At 34.0% G+C, this 19,947-nt stretch overlaps 1 protein-coding gene across 1 annotated transcript; it reads left to right on the top strand.

Moving 5' to 3' along the window:
* Positions 1-1,219: 1,219 nt before the first annotated feature.
* Positions 1,220-19,884, top strand: LOC111057298 (sorting nexin-2). Its single transcript, XM_022344723.2, has 11 exons — positions 1,220-1,528; positions 4,102-4,194; positions 4,689-4,796; positions 8,970-9,216; positions 11,352-11,507; positions 12,483-12,604; positions 13,664-13,870; positions 14,652-14,744; positions 16,047-16,190; positions 17,518-17,670; positions 19,350-19,884. Exons 1-11 carry the CDS (start codon positions 1,433-1,435, stop codon positions 19,398-19,400), a joined length of 1,470 nt encoding a protein of 489 aa, XP_022200415.2. The 5' UTR covers positions 1,220-1,432; the 3' UTR covers positions 19,401-19,884.
* Positions 19,885-19,947: the final 63 nt, after the last annotated feature.

The following is a 19,947-nucleotide window of genomic DNA, read 5'->3' as shown; positions in this document are numbered from 1 at the left end:
ATCAGAATTCCGTAATTTTATTAGGATCAGCGTAATTTGATTAGCATCAGTCAGACAGTTGACTTTATTTGAGTTGACTTTGAGTATTTGTACCAATATGATAAATAAATAAACTGAGGACTGATGTAAAGATATCAGTCCAATACGTATTTGTCTGTGGCTACAGAAGAAAAAAAACATAAATATTAGAGAAAATAATTATTTTTTCGCCCCACTTGGATGTAATGAACAGGTTTTCGTGCGTCATATGGAGGCCGAAAAAGATTGTTTTCTGACCAGGCTGGTAAAAGTTTTACGGCCCTAGGGCTGTAAAATAACCTTGAAGTCAGCTGATTCTGATTTGATGTGAACGTGTTTACAAAATGGTTTATGAAACGGAATCAGTTTATGCTTCTAGAATTGAATAAGAATTCTGCAATAAGATACTATCATTTTATTTGGATGAATAAAATACAGATAAGATATATATTATAAACTATTCAAATTCGATTTTCAGAGTAGGATAGAACTTATAACCTAAACTTCCGAAGTCAACGACAACAAGCATTGTTGACATTGACATTCAGATTGGCCAAATTTCAAGTGTGCTGAAACAGCTGATAAAAAACTTTTCATTATTTGTGTTTATTATTCAAGAATCAAAACATTTATAATAATATCATCTTATTGTCATTTGGAAGAATAAAAAGTATATAAACTCAACCTCTTACATAATTGAACATAATCTTTTAGGTTATTTAGACAAATCAGAATAAAAAATAAAAATACTTGGACAATTTCCTGATATTCAGATTACCTCAGATTTGCTAGAGCTCCTCTTTTGCGTTCGGAAGTGCCTAATAAACAATTATTCTCATATTTATATTGTTTATTTTTCTGTGTGGCGAAAAATAACGTTCTCACCATGGGCAAAAATGTTTTTCCGGCTCTTAATCTTTTCTAGTCCTCGGCCTACAGCCTCGGACTTGAAAACCGATTTCGAGCCGGAAAAGTCTCATTTTCGGCCCTAGGTGCGAAATATACTATTCTGTCTTTTTTTTGTGTGGCCAAGGGATAGGCTGTGGCATACTGTACCTTTAGTGCCCACTAATTAACTATCGACTGTGTATGATCGACCAACATCGATCGATAATCATTTTCACAATGGAAATATCGGTTTCTCGTTATATTCGATACATCGACTTTTCTGTTATCTATAAACGTCGATACTCTATAAGTCGATATAATTATCGTTTATTGGGAAAAAAATCTTGTTGATGTGGATGATGGTTAGGAATTTTGTAATGTCAATTCCTCTTCAATTTTGTATGTAGCTGTATGGTTTTGCTGTTTATAGTGTCTGATAACTAATCGGATGAGATAAGTTATCTTTTTCAGCGTAGTGGAAAGTAGTGTAGTAATTTTGCGGTTCATAACACTGTTCTGTACAATAATGTCCGATAACAACGGTACCGAATCTCCTTTTCAAAACGTAGATATATCTGAAAAAGACGACGATAGTGATGATTTGTTTAGTTCTGCTATTGACGTAAGTATTCTTAAGCAATTTTTAATAATCTAAATTTTAAATGTTTTATAACAATTCAATGGGCTTTAACTAGATTACCTACTAATCCCAAAAAGCATTATCTGAGATGAAAATTATGTAGAATTAACCTATAAGTTGTAACTAGTTTAGTTATTAGCTTTCGATCATTTTTAGTACTTTAAAACCCATTTAAAGCAGCAGTTTAACTTATTTCTTATCATTTCCTATTTAAGTGATAGATTTCAGGCTTTTTTTTATAAGGGTTCTCTTTCTCATTTTTTGAAGGTTCAGACAGGTGTACCCCAGGGTTCCACACTTGGACCTATACTCTTCATTATTTATACTAATGACTTGCCAGCTGCTATAAGTAGTGGAGATATTAAGGTTTTTATGTTTGCTGATGATCTGGCAGTCCAGATTAAGTGTGAAAATTTTTTTACCAATTTGAATGTATTGGGGCAGATTAATGCAACTATTGAGGACTGGACAGCTGCTAACTTTCTTTGTCTCAATAAAGATAAGACCCAGTTGTTGGATTTTGACTTTTGTTGTAAGACAGATATTAGTTATGTCAAATTTCTTGGCATCACATTGCAGAGTAATAAGAAATGGGAAATCATATTTTTTCATTGGGTAAGAAAATATCTAGAGGCATTTTTATGTTATGTAGATTAAGAAATATTGTTAACATTGATGTGTTGGTAGCTGTATATTATGCTTACATTCAGTCACACCTGTTGTATGGTATTTTGGCATGGGGGAGAGATACCAATATGAAGAGACTTTTTGTTGTACAAAAAAGGGCCATAAGGATCATTTGTAAAGTATATAGTAGAGCACATTGTCGACCTCTGTTTAAAAAACTTAATATTATGACTGTTTATGCTTTGTATGTGTTTGAATGTCTGATGTATACCAGAAAAAATCTTTTCATCTTACCCATAAATAGTAATATTCACAATCATTTTACAAGACAAGCAGAAGCACTTAGATTATCACAGTGCAATTACCATTTAACTTTAAAAAGTTTTGTTGAATTTGGAAAGAGGTTATTTAATAAACTGCCTGCTCATATTAAAGAATGTGATATTAATAGTTTTAAGTTTTCTGTTAAAAAGATTCTAATTGACTGCTGTCCATATGGTTATGAGGATTTGTGGTGATGTCTGTGTATTTTCTTAACTGTGATATACCTGTTTTAAAAATGTTTATTATATTATATAGAATTTGCTTATCTTTGTCTTTTTTGTATATATTACGATGTGACTGTGATGACATTTATTGTTATATTTTAGAATTTTTTTATTCAATTGTTGACTTTGTCTTGCATTTTTGTTAAAGTGTTCTGACAATAAATGAATCTTGAATCTTGAATAAAATTAAGCATAATAGCGTCAATTTTTAAAAATCAATATAAATTATTTTTTTCGACAAATGAATAAATAGCCTGCTCTGATCGAAGTTGAAACTTTTACCTGTTACCAAATTATAGTAGCTTACCTCTAGTAGCCCAAGCGAAAATGGGTCTCTCAAGGCCACTGCAATGTTGCCACTGTTGTCCACCCCTCACTCAACCAGTCTATATACATTGAATATATATTTCTACACCCTGAAGATCGCTCTTTCCTTCTCATACCTTCCCTCTTCCTCTTTTCCATCACTACCTGTCACAAATTCTTTTGAACACGTCAGGTTCAAAAGTTCTATTGTGTCATTTTTTGAAGTTAGAACAATAACATCCCCCGTTACCTCCTCCGCTATCTTCTTCAACATCATGAAATGGGGGAAAGAATATTGTTATGTATAATGTATATAACTCTTTCTTGAGTCATGACATCAAGAAATCCAATTTTATAATCATGATTAGATTTTTCTTTCTAAATGCAACTATTTATAAACTGAGCTATTACTTCATAAAGGTTACTTGAAGACTTTTATAATGATCAATTGGAAGTGGAGTGATGTAGGCTAATGTTATTTATTTTATTCAATATTCATGTAGTGTCCACTTCACTGCATTTTTCAATTTGTATGAATTCTCATTTGATCAATTCTCATTCAAACACCAGTACAGCTGTTGAAAGATATATGTATTATATATAATATATAATCATCAGGTACAATACATTACAATACAATTGTAAAACTGTGAACTCTATTGTCCTCGTCATAGTCAACGATCCAGAGAAGACAAACAATACTCCTCACAAAAACAATACTTCACTCTCACACCCTCTCTCTTACACACATTCACTTTCTCTCTTGCTAGCCACCCTTAGTACAAAGTGGCAACAGTGTTGGTAGAGACGGGTGGTGGTGTCAAGAGGAAACATTGACCTTGAGAGACCCATTTTCGCTTGGGCAACTATAGTTGTAAGTTACTAGAAATAGAGATTTAGGATTCACACTTTCATGTTTGGTGTTCGGCTAAAATATTAGTTTCTTTTGAAATATACTTCAGAAATATTGCTTCAAATTGAAATATGGGTAGCCAATCACCATCACTCAAAGTGATAACCCAAGTCTTAACCAAGTTAATTGAAGGCCAATAAATAATTTATTGTATTTTTCAGGACATAAGCACCAGTCATCAACAGCAGCAGAACAACCGGCAGTCCAATGACAATGAATCACCCGATTATCTTCCCAAATTGCAGTTATCTGCGGTGAGTTCACGTTCATTTAAAAATCTTATTCGGTAACAGTAGTAATATTTCTTTCACTCGTTCTCAGTGAAGTGTTCACTCGGTCTCCAACATTGATACAGAAAAGCTAATTTTTAATGAATCTCTGCTTGAAAAATATCTAGTCGTTTTATTCAATACAGAAAAGAAAATGCCTGAAATGAAGAAATGAAAATGTTGAATATATCAGCCAAACTATGTTTCACTATTTTTTTTCTCTGTTGCTAAATTTTAGACACGTGGAGAGATTCAATGGCGATCACTGAACTTGACTAGGCCTAACTATAACTATTATTCAATTTGGTGATGTTTTGTATTTTTGCTAACAAAGACTCAAGTGAACCACTAGCTTACTTTCAATACTTTAACTATTACAATCTACAACCGGATTGAACTTGTGTAAACCACAAACTTAATTTTAATACTGTAACATAATTACAATCTAGAAACAGATTTAACTTGTGTTTCTTTTACAGCAACAGAGAGCTCCTCTGCCGAGCACACCTCTTGATGAAGTCATTCCTGACAGTACCAGTATTCTCAGTTCTACACCTGTTCAGAAAAAACTGCCTACTGCTGAAGAGGTAAAGAATAATTAATATATGTAAGCTACTTTTATAACTTTTTTCAAGCGTGAGCCAAATACAGGTAGATAGATAGGCTATATGATTTCAAACGTCATTCAAAAGCTGTTTTTATATTTTAAACTAGCAGGTAACCCGTGCTCCGCAAGGGTCTAATTTGAAATTTAACAAACTGAAAACTTGACCTACTGAAATCTTGAAGTACTTTGAATAGGCTAGGCCTATAACCATCCTCGGTAAATAAAGAATCTATATGCAAAGTTCCAAGTTAAACAGTCCAGTAGCTCAGACGTGATGATGCGTCATTCGTGAATTTCCTATCCCGTACGTGTATAAGCCGATTCTTCCCATTATTTTATGCAATTTATATTGTAGCTCTTATTTTTTAATATATTATTTGGGTACATAAGAGAAGTCCAGAACCAATTTCTTCATGCAAAATTCCCTTGTGCTAGATACAGGGTAGCCCAAAAACCTCGTATTTTCGGCTCATTTTCCAGATTTCAGAAATCTATATGAGATAGAGCGCTCTACCTGATCTCAGATCGAAGAGCACAAAAATACGCCTAGAGGGATTTGGAATTTTACATCTAAATGGTAACAATCGGAAGATATTGTTGATCAAAAACTAAAATTCATCAAAATTGATTTATTCTTCAAATTTTACTTATTTTTGAAAAATCATAACTCAGTACTCATCTCATTGGAGTTAGAGAGTTCCGAATTATCTCATTTCATTCAGAATTTTATAATCTAAAAAAAGGCAAGAGCAAATTTTTCTTCCCGATTACGAGATTTGGCAGCAATAGTTGAACACTGGAAAATTAGCCGAAAATGCGAGGTTTTTGGGCCACTCTGTATCTAGTACAATGAATTTTAGCATGAAGAAATTGGTTCTGGACTTCTCTTATGTAAGTATCGTAATAATATATTAAAAAATCATAACTACAATATTAATTGCATGCACCAATGTATATAGTGAATGGACTACTTGGGGAAGTAACTGCTATACAATGCAAGAGACTATCGGTAGCAATGCAAGAAAATGTATGCTTTTACTCTGCGATTGTGGTTTTATTTATGCTCACTCATAAACTAAGGCTGGCTACTAACGCAACGGTTCGCCTGTTCGATACCTCTTTAGCCTATATTAACTAGTAGAAAGCTGGAACACTAATTAGTGGCTGTAGCTTCAACGTAAGTCTGCAGGCGAAAAAGTGCTGTTCAGGTAAACAGAGAAAAATTTTAAATACATTGTTTTTACCTGCGTTTACGAGATTGAGGTTAAAATTCTGTGTCTACGACTCCTCGTTGTTCATTTCTTTGCGCCTCTTCTTATCTGAGGTTAACTTATTAAAGTAAGTCGGTCCGACTTATGAGAACATTGTAGTGTTTGTGTACTCTTTCAGCCAGATGTATTGGGAGACTGTTCGTCAGTCATATCGGGCATGTGAAAAGTTTCGTTAGTGTTCAGCCTGATTAAGCCTTTTGTAAGAACTCAACATAACATAACTATTTAGTGTTAATTTCATTTATTAAAAATTGGTAGTATGAATACGTTTCTCAAATATCTTACTACTCTTAGTGCCAGTTGCACAACAGACGGTTAAATTTTAACCGTGATTCTCGTGAAATTCATCACGACTAAGGGCCGGCTTCCGAGCTCGGGATCTATAAGTTCTGGACTTACAGAGTCCAGGACTAAAATAAGCCCTCGGTTCAAAATTGACTTTCTGAGTCACGATTTTATCTTCTAAACTCCGGTGTCTATTAAGTTCTCGACCTATTTGAGTTCAGGACTTTAACGCAGTAAACATGAGGGAATTTCACAATATTTTGCTGCTGTATTGTTGGCATTATAACAAAACGGAAACAGCTGGCTGCAGCGGGATGATTCAAAATCAAGTGAGCATGCTCTCAAACTATTTCGTAAAGATACTTTTTCGATTTCTTTGTAGGCCTATTCAAAGCAAAACCTTTGAAAGGTGAATGAAGAAACATTTCATTCTACGTTGTGCTATTATTGATCATTGATCCTAACCAGTGATTTTGGAATAAAAATTTCATTAGGCTATTGCGTTTGAAAACGTATTTGTTATGAAAAAAACTGGAATAATAATCTATTATGGTTATATTATTATTAACTAGTAGGTAACCCGTGCTTTGCAAGGGTCTATTTTAAAACTTTGCAAAATGAAAACTTGACGTAGGTAATAAAAAATTCGAAAATTGAAAATAGGCCTATAACCATCCTCGGTTAATAAAGAATCTATATGAAAAATTTCAAATCAATCAGTCCAGTAGTTCAAACGTGATGATGTGTCAAACATAATTTTCCTACATCACGTACGTGTATGAGCCAGCTCTTTCCATTATTATAGTAAAGATGATGGATAGATGGATGATTTATCAGTATCTTTGAATGAGAATAACTTTTGAACGGTTTGAGAAATAGGTGCGGTTTTGATGCGACAGAAAATCAGTTATTTTTATTCGAATAGGATCCCCAATCATACCTATCATCTAATGTCCCTTTTAAAAGAAATGTTCAGCTGCTTCTATACATCAACGGAAGCATGACAAATTGATAACTTGACGTAATGAAATCTTGAAGAACTGAAAATAGGCTTATAACCATCCTCGGTTAATTAAGAATCTATATGCAAAATTTCAAATTAATCAGTTGAAGACTATGTCCATTTCATTTGTACTGGTGGCAAAATTTTACATTAAAAATAATTATTTGATAAAATCCAAGTTCAATTGTAATGAAAACAAATTCCTTCAAAAAATAATTGATAAAACGTTTCGAGGGAAAAAATTAAGAACAAAAACATTGGGAAGATTCGGGATTCGAACCGAGGAACCATGGCTCCATAAGCGAGCGTTTTACCGTTACGCTACACGGCCGTTCGAAAATGATAGTCTTGTAACAGCATTATAACCTCCTCATAAAAAAACACACTTCTGGGCTACAACAATTTAGCCTATGGAACTTCATTGTACGGTAGCATAGATGAAATTTGAACATTAATTCTGAAAAATCTAGAAGGAAAATTGAAATTTGGGCTTCCAGGTGCACGAGATTGATATTTTTAGAATCTATGTGCAAAATTTGGAGATCTAAATCATTCCCGTTTCTCCGGTATGCAATCCACAAGTTGACATGTTTTCATGCGAACAAACGAACACACGTACTCACGAACAAACACAACCCTACTCTCTCTTATTATACAGATATGTTGAATATGACATTGATAATTAACATTCAGATTGGAATATAAATTCCAAGGCAATCCTTCTATTATTTTTCTTGAACGTTTTTAGGCTATGTCACAGTCGTAAAATAAGGTTAGTTTTTTACGCATAATTCAAATACAATTTTATTCCAAAATGAACTTGCAAACTATAAATTATGAATTTAGATGGACTAATCCAAATAATTTAGGTATTCCATGACATCTATTTGGCTTTTTATCTACTGCAAAATAATAACTGAATTGTGTTTGCTCAGTTGAGTCTAGAACTTGAATTTAAACCCTACCCCAGTCGAGGGTTTAAAATCACACTGTTCTAAGTCCTGGACTCAACGATTTTTGATAAATTCTTGACTCGGAAAGAGACGAGAATCTAATTCAAGTCCTGGACTTATAAGCCCTTCACTCAGAAAGCGAAGTTATGAACTCCAGGGTCTAACGTGATCTCTAAACTCCAGAGTCTATTTAAGTCCTTAACTACGTTAACGCTCAGACTCAGAAAGCCAATTTTCTGACTCCAGAGTTTAAAGCCAGTTAAACTCTAGAACTTAGCTAAATCCCGAGCTCGGAAACCGGCCCTAAAATTTAACCTACTGTTGAGAAACCGGGACTTACAGTTAGCTGCTACAGCTAAGGCTGTATAGGGAAAAAACTATGATTGTACAGTTAACTATGTCTGTACAGGAAAAGTTAACTTAAATAATGGACTAGAATATTCAATTAAAGTGAGCCTATTTTTATCATCTACTGTATTCATAGTAATTTCATAGATGATTTCTCAACGACGAATGAACTCGTTTAAACCTAGTCCAAAAAATAGTGTGAAATCATGCAAGATAAGTTTAAAATGTGTTTCATAATTCAGTGAATTATTTTTCTAGAATTCTGTTTGATTTTTGACTGTCTTCGATTACAGATCGAGAAAAAAGGAAAGGATCAATTCATAGAAATTCGTGTTACTGACACTGTTAAAGTCGGTGATGGAATGGGATCCTATGTGGCTTACAAAGTTGAGACTAATACAAACATTCCAATTTTCAAAAAGAATAAGCTCACAGTCCTAAGAAGATTCAGTGATTTCTTGGGACTTCATGATAAGCTGGTTGAAAAGTATTTGAGATCTGGTCGAATTATTCCTCCTGCTCCAGAAAAAAATATGTTGGGTATGTATCTATCATCTATTTAAACTTTAAATTCACATCAATATTCGCCCTTGATTTACTTTTCTATATGGAATTGTCCATGTATTTGTTTATGTATTATTCATCCATACAATTAAAGATTATAACTATACTCAGGGCCAAACAACATAATGTATTAAAGTTGCTTGAAGAAAATCAATGTAATGAAATTGCTAATACACTGTTATTAATCCTGGCTACTTGGTATACTATAAATTCTAATCCTAGATTATTTTATTGTTGTAATGTGGAAACAATTTTCATCACAAATTACAATATACGTTACTAAAAATCAATTCTTGCCCCCTGAGGGTTGGGGGAGCTTTGAGTCGATCATCGTATTCAAGAATGTGTTGAAAACCAGAATTCACCCACAGTATCCATGCTAGTTGTAGGAGGCAACTGAAATGGACCTCAAGGCAATTCCAGAAGTTGCCTTGCCTTCAAACCCACGGGCTCTGCCCCATCAGGGCAGTTTCGGAAGGGCAAAAGGAAAACCCAAGAAACCAGAGATGGGTGAAACTCCAGGCACAAATTTGGGTCAAGAGGCTGAGTCAAGGGTGGCCGGGCGCCCTAGAGGCAGTTTGGCGACCTCTCTATCAGCGGAAGGACCTATAAAGAAGCCAGGAGTGAAACTCACGTAGGTCACGTTTTTGTGGGTGGAAAGACCAAAACTCACCACTGCTCAAAGAAGGACGGCCATTTAGGCGAAACTTCTTGGGAGAGGTGAGGCTTCTGACCCTGCAGAGTTTCGGTGGGGTAAAAGGAAAAACCCAAGAGACCAGAGATGGGTGAAACTCTAGGCACAAATTTGGGTCAAGAGGCTGAGTCGAGGGTGACCGGGCGCTGGGCGCCCTAGAGGCAGTTTGGCGACCTCTCTATCAGCGGAAGGACCTACATAAAGACCAGGAGTGGAACTCACGTAGGTCACGTTTTTGTGGGTGGAAAGACCAAAACTCACCACTGCTCAAAGAAGGACGGCCATTTAGGCAAAACTTCTTGGGAGAGGTGAGGCTTCTGACCCTGCGAAGTTTCGGGGGGGGGGGGGGGCAAAAAGAGAAAACCCAAGAGACCAGAGATAGGTGAAACTCCAGGCACAAATGTGGATCAAGAGGCTGAGTCAAGGGTGGCCGGGCGCCCTAGAGGCAACTTGGCCACCCCTTTCTCAGCGGTAGGACCTTCAAAGTAGGCCAGGAGTGGAACTAACGTAGGTCACGAGGACTAATCAGTCTGAAGAGACTTCCAAGCATATCACACTGGATTGCAACAAGTAACCGGGTGATGAATGGGATGTTAGTATAGGGAAAACTCCTGATTCTTGTAAAGGACACAGGTATTGGTTTGCCTAACTAACATACTACTTGGGAACACAATAAGCTTCGGTTGACGTGTGGGGCTCTTTGAACCTTTGGATCCTTGAATCCGTCCTTCAAAAACAATAAACAATACTAGAAATCAAGCGATTATTTGGTTCACTTTTTTGAAATATGGTGCTAAGTCTCAGGCTAGACGTCGCTTGACGCTTGTAAAATTCTGGAACTTTCATATGTGACTTGTAAAGCCACGTGTACCGCAGAGTTATCAACTGTGATTTCAACAATTTGTTGCCAATTTCTTAGAAATCACAACAACATTCAACTTGTTTTCTACAAAAAATTGACAAATCTTTGAAGAAAACTTTTTGTAAACTACATTTTGTTGACAACTCTGGTGTAAACGTAGCTTAAGACTTGAAATATATCCTCCTTTTATTGGAAATTGATTTCATCAATGCTTAAAGATCTAGAATAGCATGAAGAGCACCGGTTTTGTTTCTAATAATCTGGAAAAATAGTTAATAATCAAACAAATATAAGTTATTATATGAATATAATCATATTCATGAACCAGTAACTTACGAAATTCATCATTGTTTCCTGATGTGTAACTGAAAGATCTAGAATCATCTTGAGAAACTCAAACATGTTATCTCAATACAGAAATATGATAGTTCATCTATTCATTTATTTATTCATCATTTACAATTAACCTAAGGACAAAGAAACAGACTACAGTTGATGCTAAATAGTTTTGCTCGCTTTTTATCATAAAAACTAATGAATTTTCATCTGATTAAGGAACAACGAAAGTAAAAATGTCGGCACAGAATGAGCAGGGTTCATCTGCTGAATTCTTGGAGAGAAGGCGAGCTTCGTTGGAGAGATATCTTTCCAGAACATCGGCCCATCCTGTTTTGAAGATTGATCCCGATTTCAGGGAATTTCTAGAAGCAGGTAGATACGATTTTCGCACCAATTTGAAAAACGATTGAATTCAATTTACTTTATTTTTAGGGAAACTTTCATACAATTAGTAATGGACGTGTAACGTTGGACACTTTGTGACACTCATTACAAGCAGAGGGTTATGAGTGTTTGAAGTTGATTATGTAAAATCGGCGATCATTCAGTCGACTTTTAAGAGTTTCAGAACACCATTTGATAACCCGCTTTTTGAAAACACCACTTTTTAAAAGTGGTTGACAATTTAAAATTTGTGTTTTCATTATGGAAAAGTACCACAACATCACTCACAACACAACTGTAAACCCGCTTTTTGTTTCTTTCTGTCACATCCAATTTTATAAGAGAAAACTTCAAAAACTCATCTCCAGTTTTCTACAAGCGGATGTCCTTTCTGATACTAACCCTCAATATTCTATATTTCACTTATTTACCAAATGTTTACTTTTTATGTTTGTATTACAACCAATCACACTTAGATGCTGGGTCAACATCTATGTTGATACATGTTGTGTACCTATTTTCTGTAAATATATTTGAATAAATCCATTATAGAAAAAGTGAGTCGAGTATTTCCATTCGATAGTGTTCCAAAGTATGTTTCAAATTAATTGTCTTGTCATTCAGACAATAAATCATTAAAGGACTATAAATGGTTCAGTCACGAGGTCGATTAAAGAGTAGTTAGCTTACGCCAGATTGGGTGACCTGCCGGCTAGTGCAAAACAAATTATGTGAGAAACAAACGACATAAGTATCACGTCCCTGAAGTTTCAACATTTTTCTTATCACTGAACCAGCTATATCAAAGGTACTAATTGGAGATTTAAAACAATTCCATCATAAAAAAATAACAGTAACCATTATTAGTTGTATTTGCTGTAAAGTTACTGTATCATTTCTTACTTTTGTTAACATTTCAACGTATTTTCTTTTCAATAATTAGAATATTTTTGCAATTTGTAGACATGGAGCTGCCCAAAGCAACCAATACATCGGCTTTAAGTGGCGCAGGAGTCATGAGACTCTTCAACAAGGTTGGGGAAACTGTCAACAAGATGACGTATAAGATGGACGAAAATGATCCAGTAAGTGCGCTTCAAACAATCTTAGACACCGGTTCATAATCAAGCCTACACACTTCAATTTATTGCATACGAGCAGTTGTAATCCGTGCTTTGCAATGAGTAAACACTACAAATTACATGAATAACCTTCATTAAAGTTGAAAATTCGTAGCAAAAAAATATTGTCTTCGGCTTGAATAGAGCGGGATCTTCGTACCACATGAATAATAATCTTTATTGAAGCTGAAAATTCGTAGCTAAAAATATTACATTCGGCTTGGATAGAACCGGTATCTTCGTTTCCATAATCACGCACGCTAGCACCTTTAAAATACTCCAAGTGTAAAATTGTATTACACTTGAAAATGCAATAATATCCAGTGACCTGGCAAGCTCAGGCTTGATGTCAAAGCTTTCAGGTCGCACCTGATTAATTTCAGGGCCTCTGACATGATCTAAAGACTGTTTTTGAGGCAGCCGGGACCGATGAAACGTGTCCATCCGAAACACGGGAGTAGCCCGAGAAAAATACCTTGCCCGGGCCGGGATTTAAACCCAGGCATCTGAATTATAAAGCCAGTTAACTATCCACTTATCCACTTGACTACGGCCACTTTATTTTATTATTACTTGAAAATGCATGAGTAAATTAGAAAACATAAAGAATTGATAGTTCTATCAAATAAGTCTAAGATCCAATTATTATTTAATAATGTGTCCACTCCACACACCCAACCTTAACTTGGCTGTAACGTCATTGTCGAATTCCATCAATTTCAAACAGCTGATCATGCGTATTTATTCCAAACATCTGATCTGCAACATTGCGGTCATTTAGATTGTATAGGGACTAACTATCAACTAACCCTACAATAAGATAATAAAGGTATAAAGATAATGAGGTTATTGTAAGATTGTATCCTACAAGCTGTCCTATGTTTCCATAATAATACATCCTGCTCCTTCAATCTGTAATGAAAACTACATTTTATGGAAAAATTCCACTTGTATAATAATTGAAGAACAACGTAATATTGACGCATTTTGGTACAAACTATAGATGAATAATGTTTTTTCTAGTGGTTTGAAGAGAAAGTGCTACAAATCGAGAACTTGGACATGCAACTGCGTAAGCTGCACCTGAGTGTGGAAGCGCTGGTGATTGGCCGCAAAGATCTGGTGATGCTGACGTCATCATTCGCTAAGAGCGCTGCGATGCTCAGCAACTGCGAAGAACACACCTCTCTGTCGAGGGCACTGTCACAACTGGCCGAAGTCGAAGAAAAGGTAACAATCAACCATATTATTCTAAACTCACCGGTACCAATTATTGACTATATTGTCCTAAAATCTCCAAGGTCTCAATTACACCTACATATTTTTGTATAATGTTAGCACAGTTTGTATTCCGTCGAGTGATCGATCAGATTGTGCCAAGATATGCGGACTTGCATATAAATCTATGCACATAATTATATTAGAAAAAACCTAATGAAATACGAAATATTCAACTTGATGCTTTTAACTGATGAACCTTCAAAAACAATCGTATTTAATGTCTACGGACGTAATAGTCTATGTGGGCTCTAATATTCATTTTATAGTTGTAATTTTGTTGTAAAAATTGTATGATACGTGAATAAATAAATTGAAATTACAAATTTACAAGGTTTTGTGAGTTTTTTTTTTGAAGAAAATGAGTTTAATATTTCAAAGAAGATAAACACAAGCTCAAATCCAGTAGTATTATAGTGATTATTTTAACCAGATAGTATGCTCATATTTTATTGAATAGATAGCTGCCTGCTACTATTTTCATTAGCAACTGTAAAATTCTAACCGATTACCTAAATCTATAGCTACAGGCTGCATGACCACTCATCGCTCATCACCATCCGTCTCATCTCCCAAGCACAAGCCTAGAGCTTATGTGGACATCATTCTTAGCAAAACAAAAAGAGAACAGTCGAAGATTGATGAACTGGTCCAAGTTTTTATTGATAATTTTCATTATTAATATGTTGAAAATAACAAAATTCATTATGAAATACTAATTTTTCATCTGCAGGTCGAAGCTCTCCATAACGAGCAAGCGAACACGGATTTTTCTGTTCTGTGTGAATTGCTCAAAGACTACATTGCTTTACTGGGAGCTATCAAGGTGAGTCGTGGCTTTTTATCGTGTGATGCATGATCTAAGAGCACTAAAACACATCTCAAAATTTATTTTATTCGTCAAACTTTAAAGAAAGCTCCTGATCATTGTACCAGAAAACTTTTTATTATTTTGATTCAATAACCCATCTAACAGCTTCAGGAAGTTTTTACTGTCATTGTAATAGTCAAAAATCAGTCGTCTAATGTTACGAGACACGAGAGGCTACAAATCCAAATGAAGAACAACCTTCAGCTTTTCAGTGGGCTTTTTGTCAAATAAAATGGCAAATTTCCCTGTTTGAAATTTCAAATTTACAAATAATACCGAAAAAATACTAGCATATTGTTATTTAAACGAAAACTCAACACCTAATCTTATCTTAACCTTTAAGGCTGTGCAAAGGCAAAAAATAAACTTTCTACTCGTGATATTTTTCAAAGTTTTTCGATTTGTGTATCATCAAGCTATCAAAATGAAAAAGTTTTCTCAGGAAAACATTTTTTTCCGATCATTACTTTTTGAGATATGAGCGACTGAAGTTTGAATTTTTGGGACAGATCATTTCAAATTCGATACGATATAAATCCATGAGATTAAGAGGATGGATTCTTCATGGTATTGTTGATCTAGTAAAACAAAAATTTTCTGAAAATATCAATTTTTGGTAAAAATATTCAATTTACCAAAAATAACTCAACTAAAAGTTATTTTTGGTTATTTTTAGTAAATTGAATAACTATCTTAAAAAATGATATTTTTAGAAACTTTTTGTTTTACTAGATCAACAATACCATGAAGAATCTATCCTCTAAATCTCATGGATTTATCTCTTGCCAGATTTGAAATGTTCTGTCCCAAAAATTTAAACTTTAGGCGCTCTTATCTCAAAAAGTAATGATCAGAAAAAAATGTTTACCTGAAAAAACTTGATGATATACAAATCAAAAACTTTGAAAAAAATCTCGAGTAAAAAGTTTATTTTTAGCCCTTGTACAGCCTTAAGTAACTTCTCCCTAACTCTAACAATAATCCTCAGCTCATTCAATGTGACGACCCCTTATGTATTTTTGCCGTTCGTCTAATGTTGAGGAAGCATTCAAATTCCATAGTGTTTCTTCAATGTTGTTTTCTTCAATGTTGCTATTACTAGTAGTATTGATTACATAAATTATGTACATTGCATACTTGTTGATATGTTTTTAATAAATTTTAAGCATTTTAAAACATAAATGATTAGTTTTGAATATGCTTACTTGATGCAAAATTTAAAGTTATCATTGTTGAAAAACTCTGATCTGTTTTCAGGAAGTTTTCCATGAACGTGTGAAAGTGTTTCAAAACTGGCAACATTCATTATTGATGTTGAATAAGAAGAGAGAGTACAAGGCTAAAATGGATCTGTCCAATCGTACAGACAAGGGCAATATCGCCTCAGGAGAGATAGCCGATGTGAGTATAGTCAAATTATCATAATAATCACTTTCTGAGTCGTTGTAAAGGTGATATTGTTGTAGTTACCCAAACTGAATAAAAAGGCAATATCCAGTCTTTTTATTAAGTATTATAATAATATTCTTCCAAATCAATGTGTTAATTTATGCTATAAGTATTGATTATGTATTCATAATTCCTATGTTTATAGTGAGGTCCACGTTATAATGGCAGTGTAGGAAGATAGGAGAAAAGGGTTGCCAGATCTCAGCCTTGCCACCCAAACAGCTGATACTGTTATATCTGATGAATTTAACTGTTCATTATTGTTGAAAATAGTTATCATATCATATTTTATTTGTCAAGAAAATATATTTTTTAAAGATGTAACAATGAATTTTCATGATTGAGATTAAATATTTTGTCAGTTAGTTGAATTTCTTCATTGTTGATAAACGATGTGGCAACATCGCAATGCGTGAAAGAGATAGCGCCATCTGCTTTGTTGAACGATAGACAAGGATAGCAACACCATTGCGAATCACACACTGCCATTATAACGTGGACCTCACTATAGTAATTAAATCTAGTGAAATTTAGTAAAATCTTATAAATTGTAATCAATTTCAATAGAATAAAGTTTGATTCGATTTTATTTGGCAGGCTAGTCTGAAAGAAGAGAAAAATTTAAACCATTTTCCTCATTTATTACAATTGTTGCAATCTTTGTTTCATTTATATAGGTAGTTACTGTTGGCTTCTTTCTCTTACATGGCGGCCACGTCTTGTCAATTATATTAATTGTATGAATAAGTTATGAATTAATGTTTTTTCCAATAAAATCATTAAGATTGGACATAGGTTAGCTTCTATGATGGTTTAAAATGAATTTTTGTGACTTCCGCTCAATGTGTTTAAGACGCCTTTGATACTTCTCATCTTGCATACGCTCTATTCATATTTATACTTTATATATTTAATTTTTTGTATTAGATTGTTCATACCCCCCCCCCAAAAAAAAAAAGACAAATACATTTAAATTAGGCTACATTTAAAGAAAACAGTACAATGGATTGAGAAGAAACTATTTTATTGAAGGTCCAGAAGAAAAGTTGGATTCCCACATATCAGTGCTCAGTGAGAATATTATTCTCATGAGTTCAAATGGGACTATTTCCATTAAACGTGTGAAAATAGTCTTATTAGAATTAATGGGGAGAATATTTTCACTGAGTACTGATGAATCATGTGGAAATTCACTCAGTGAATCATGAATATTGACACAGTGTGCGGAATCCAGCTTTATTTATCGATTTGTCAATTTCATTTTGTTTTTCACTTTCAGTGGGAGGCCAAAGTTGTCAGATGCCAAGATGAATTCGAAAGTATTTCGAAAATGATAAAGAAGGAGATGGAGCAATTTGAAGTAGCCAGAGTGAAGGAATTCAAGGAGGTTATCATCACCTATCTGGAGAACCAGATGAATCACCAAACCCAGGTTGGTAACATACTGTATTATTTTGTTGTAGAGGATGAGGTTATAAATAATAAATTAATAATAGTTTCCGTTACCAAGCTTGAACTGTTTATCTTCAATAATGTATTCTCATGTAAACCGTTTTGGGTCTATCCACTATCTCTGTACACGGAGGTAGTGGTCTATCTCGTTTAATTTTGTATTTAATATATTGTGGATAATTTTGTTAAATGAATAAATATAAATAATCATCAGTAATAATTACTATTGGTGACTTCATGGAAGACTCAGCCAGAGATGGTGACAGCAATGTCAAATCCGATATAGAGAGGCTTCTAGCTACCGAAGGAGATGCTCAGTATAGATATAACTGGAATTTTTTGTTGGTGTGGCAGAATATTGTATCATATCATCGAGCTCAAATAAGAACTGCATGTAACTGTGATTGAGGCAGCAGTGTTTTGGAAAGTTTGGCTAGTTTTAATTGAAGTGGCAAAATAAAAACTTGGTGTAGTGCCAACCTACACAAGGCAGTACCTAAACTGAGTATTATTTGCTGCTTCAATTTAAATTTATCAGTTGAAATAAAATGAAAATATTATCCAGTAAATATATTTATGGTCCAGTCAAGGAAGGGTTTATAGAGGTAAAAGTTTGGAAGACAATTTTTGACCCCGCAGTTATGTTTAGGGTAATAAGGAGGTAAACATATCAAACGTCCCCACCCCTACCCCTTGTTCTAAGAGGTGGTGTGGTGGTTCAAAGGTATATTATTCCAAGTTTTCGTATCATTGTTATAGCAACTTTAATGTAGTGGGTGAAATTTTCAATGCTACAACAATTGATCATTTGACAATGTGATTTGAATGGGGTGTCTGTGACACAATTTTTGACTTTGAAGATTAATTTTAACTAGTTAGTAGGTAGATATAGCAAAAGTGCGTATCTTTATCCCCTCTGTTGAAGGTGTGGAACCGCTGAGTTGACTTTTGTTGCAATATTGAAAATTTCACCCACTACATTAAAGTTTCTATAACAATGAAACAAAACATTGGAATAGTGAAATAATACATCATTTCAAAGAGAATTTATTGTTCTACAAACCTACGATAAGCATTAAAAATTTATACGATGCATTTTTGGAGAGTTATAAGCCCTGAAAATGGCCAATGTTATGTATATGGAGTATATAGGGAATATGTTATGTATCAATAAATATAAGATGATACTGTACTGGATGATATTTTTATTCTATTTCAAGTAATGAATTTGAATTGAAGCAGCTAAAAATACTTGAGCCCGGTTGCACAAAAGCTTTAGCCGCGATTAATTTCACAAGAACCAATCATAGAAGGTCTTTTTTATAAGACGGCTTCTCTGATTGGTTCTCGTGGAATTAATCATGATTAAAATTTAACCGGCTTTTGTGTAACCGACACTTAGTGTAGGTACTGCCTTGTATAGGTTTTACTACATACTGAGCTTTCGTATACTTCCGTGACTAGAAAAACAATATAAAAACTTTTAGTACCCTTTTATTAAAAACTTTTTAATAAAAGGGTACTAAAAGTTTTTATATTGTTTTTATTTGAATCAAGTAGCCCATATGAGCGAAGTGATTTCAGTGTCTATATTTATGAACCTTTTTAACCTTGATTTAACTATTTTTGCGCTTCTAATTTTGTATATGTGTTTTTCAGCTCATAAAATACTGGGAGACCTTTCTACCCGAAGCCAAAGCGATTGCCTGATTAAAACAGTGAGTCAACTCTCATAGAACCACTCCATTCCATGTATTATTATCATCATTCAATGAGAAATATGTTATTTTTATATTATCTTCCATGTTCGTAAAACGTATATAAAAATGAAAAAGTATATGCATCTCATATTATATAATATGTATCGATATAATTGATATCCTTATCTTGGATTTTAAATCCAGTGCTGATAATAATCCTACTTGTCAAGAATAGTGCATTCATGCTTAACATGTATCTATAATATTTGTTATATCTATATTGTAATCGGTTACCCCCAGAAATATTTTAATACTTTTATTCTGTGTATCTAGCTTCATGGTAACAGAAATATCTGTTCATTACCCCATCTTTAATCTGATTTGCAAAACAAGTTATATAAGTATAGATAATTTATTATAATTAATGAAGACCTTTGTATATACAATGTATTGAAGAATGAGAAATATTCATCAATAAAAATAAGTTTCTGAAATATGTGTAGTCTCATTTCCATGGAAATCCTTCAATAAGGTTGAGATCTGGGAGAAGAAGCAAA

This window comes from Nilaparvata lugens, chromosome 2 (assembly GCF_014356525.2).
Source record: "Nilaparvata lugens isolate BPH chromosome 2, ASM1435652v1, whole genome shotgun sequence".
Classification (NCBI taxonomy): domain Eukaryota; kingdom Metazoa; phylum Arthropoda; class Insecta; order Hemiptera; family Delphacidae; genus Nilaparvata; species Nilaparvata lugens.
The sequence above is the reverse complement of the archived record's forward strand: the minus strand, read 5'-3'. Positions and strand labels throughout refer to the sequence as shown.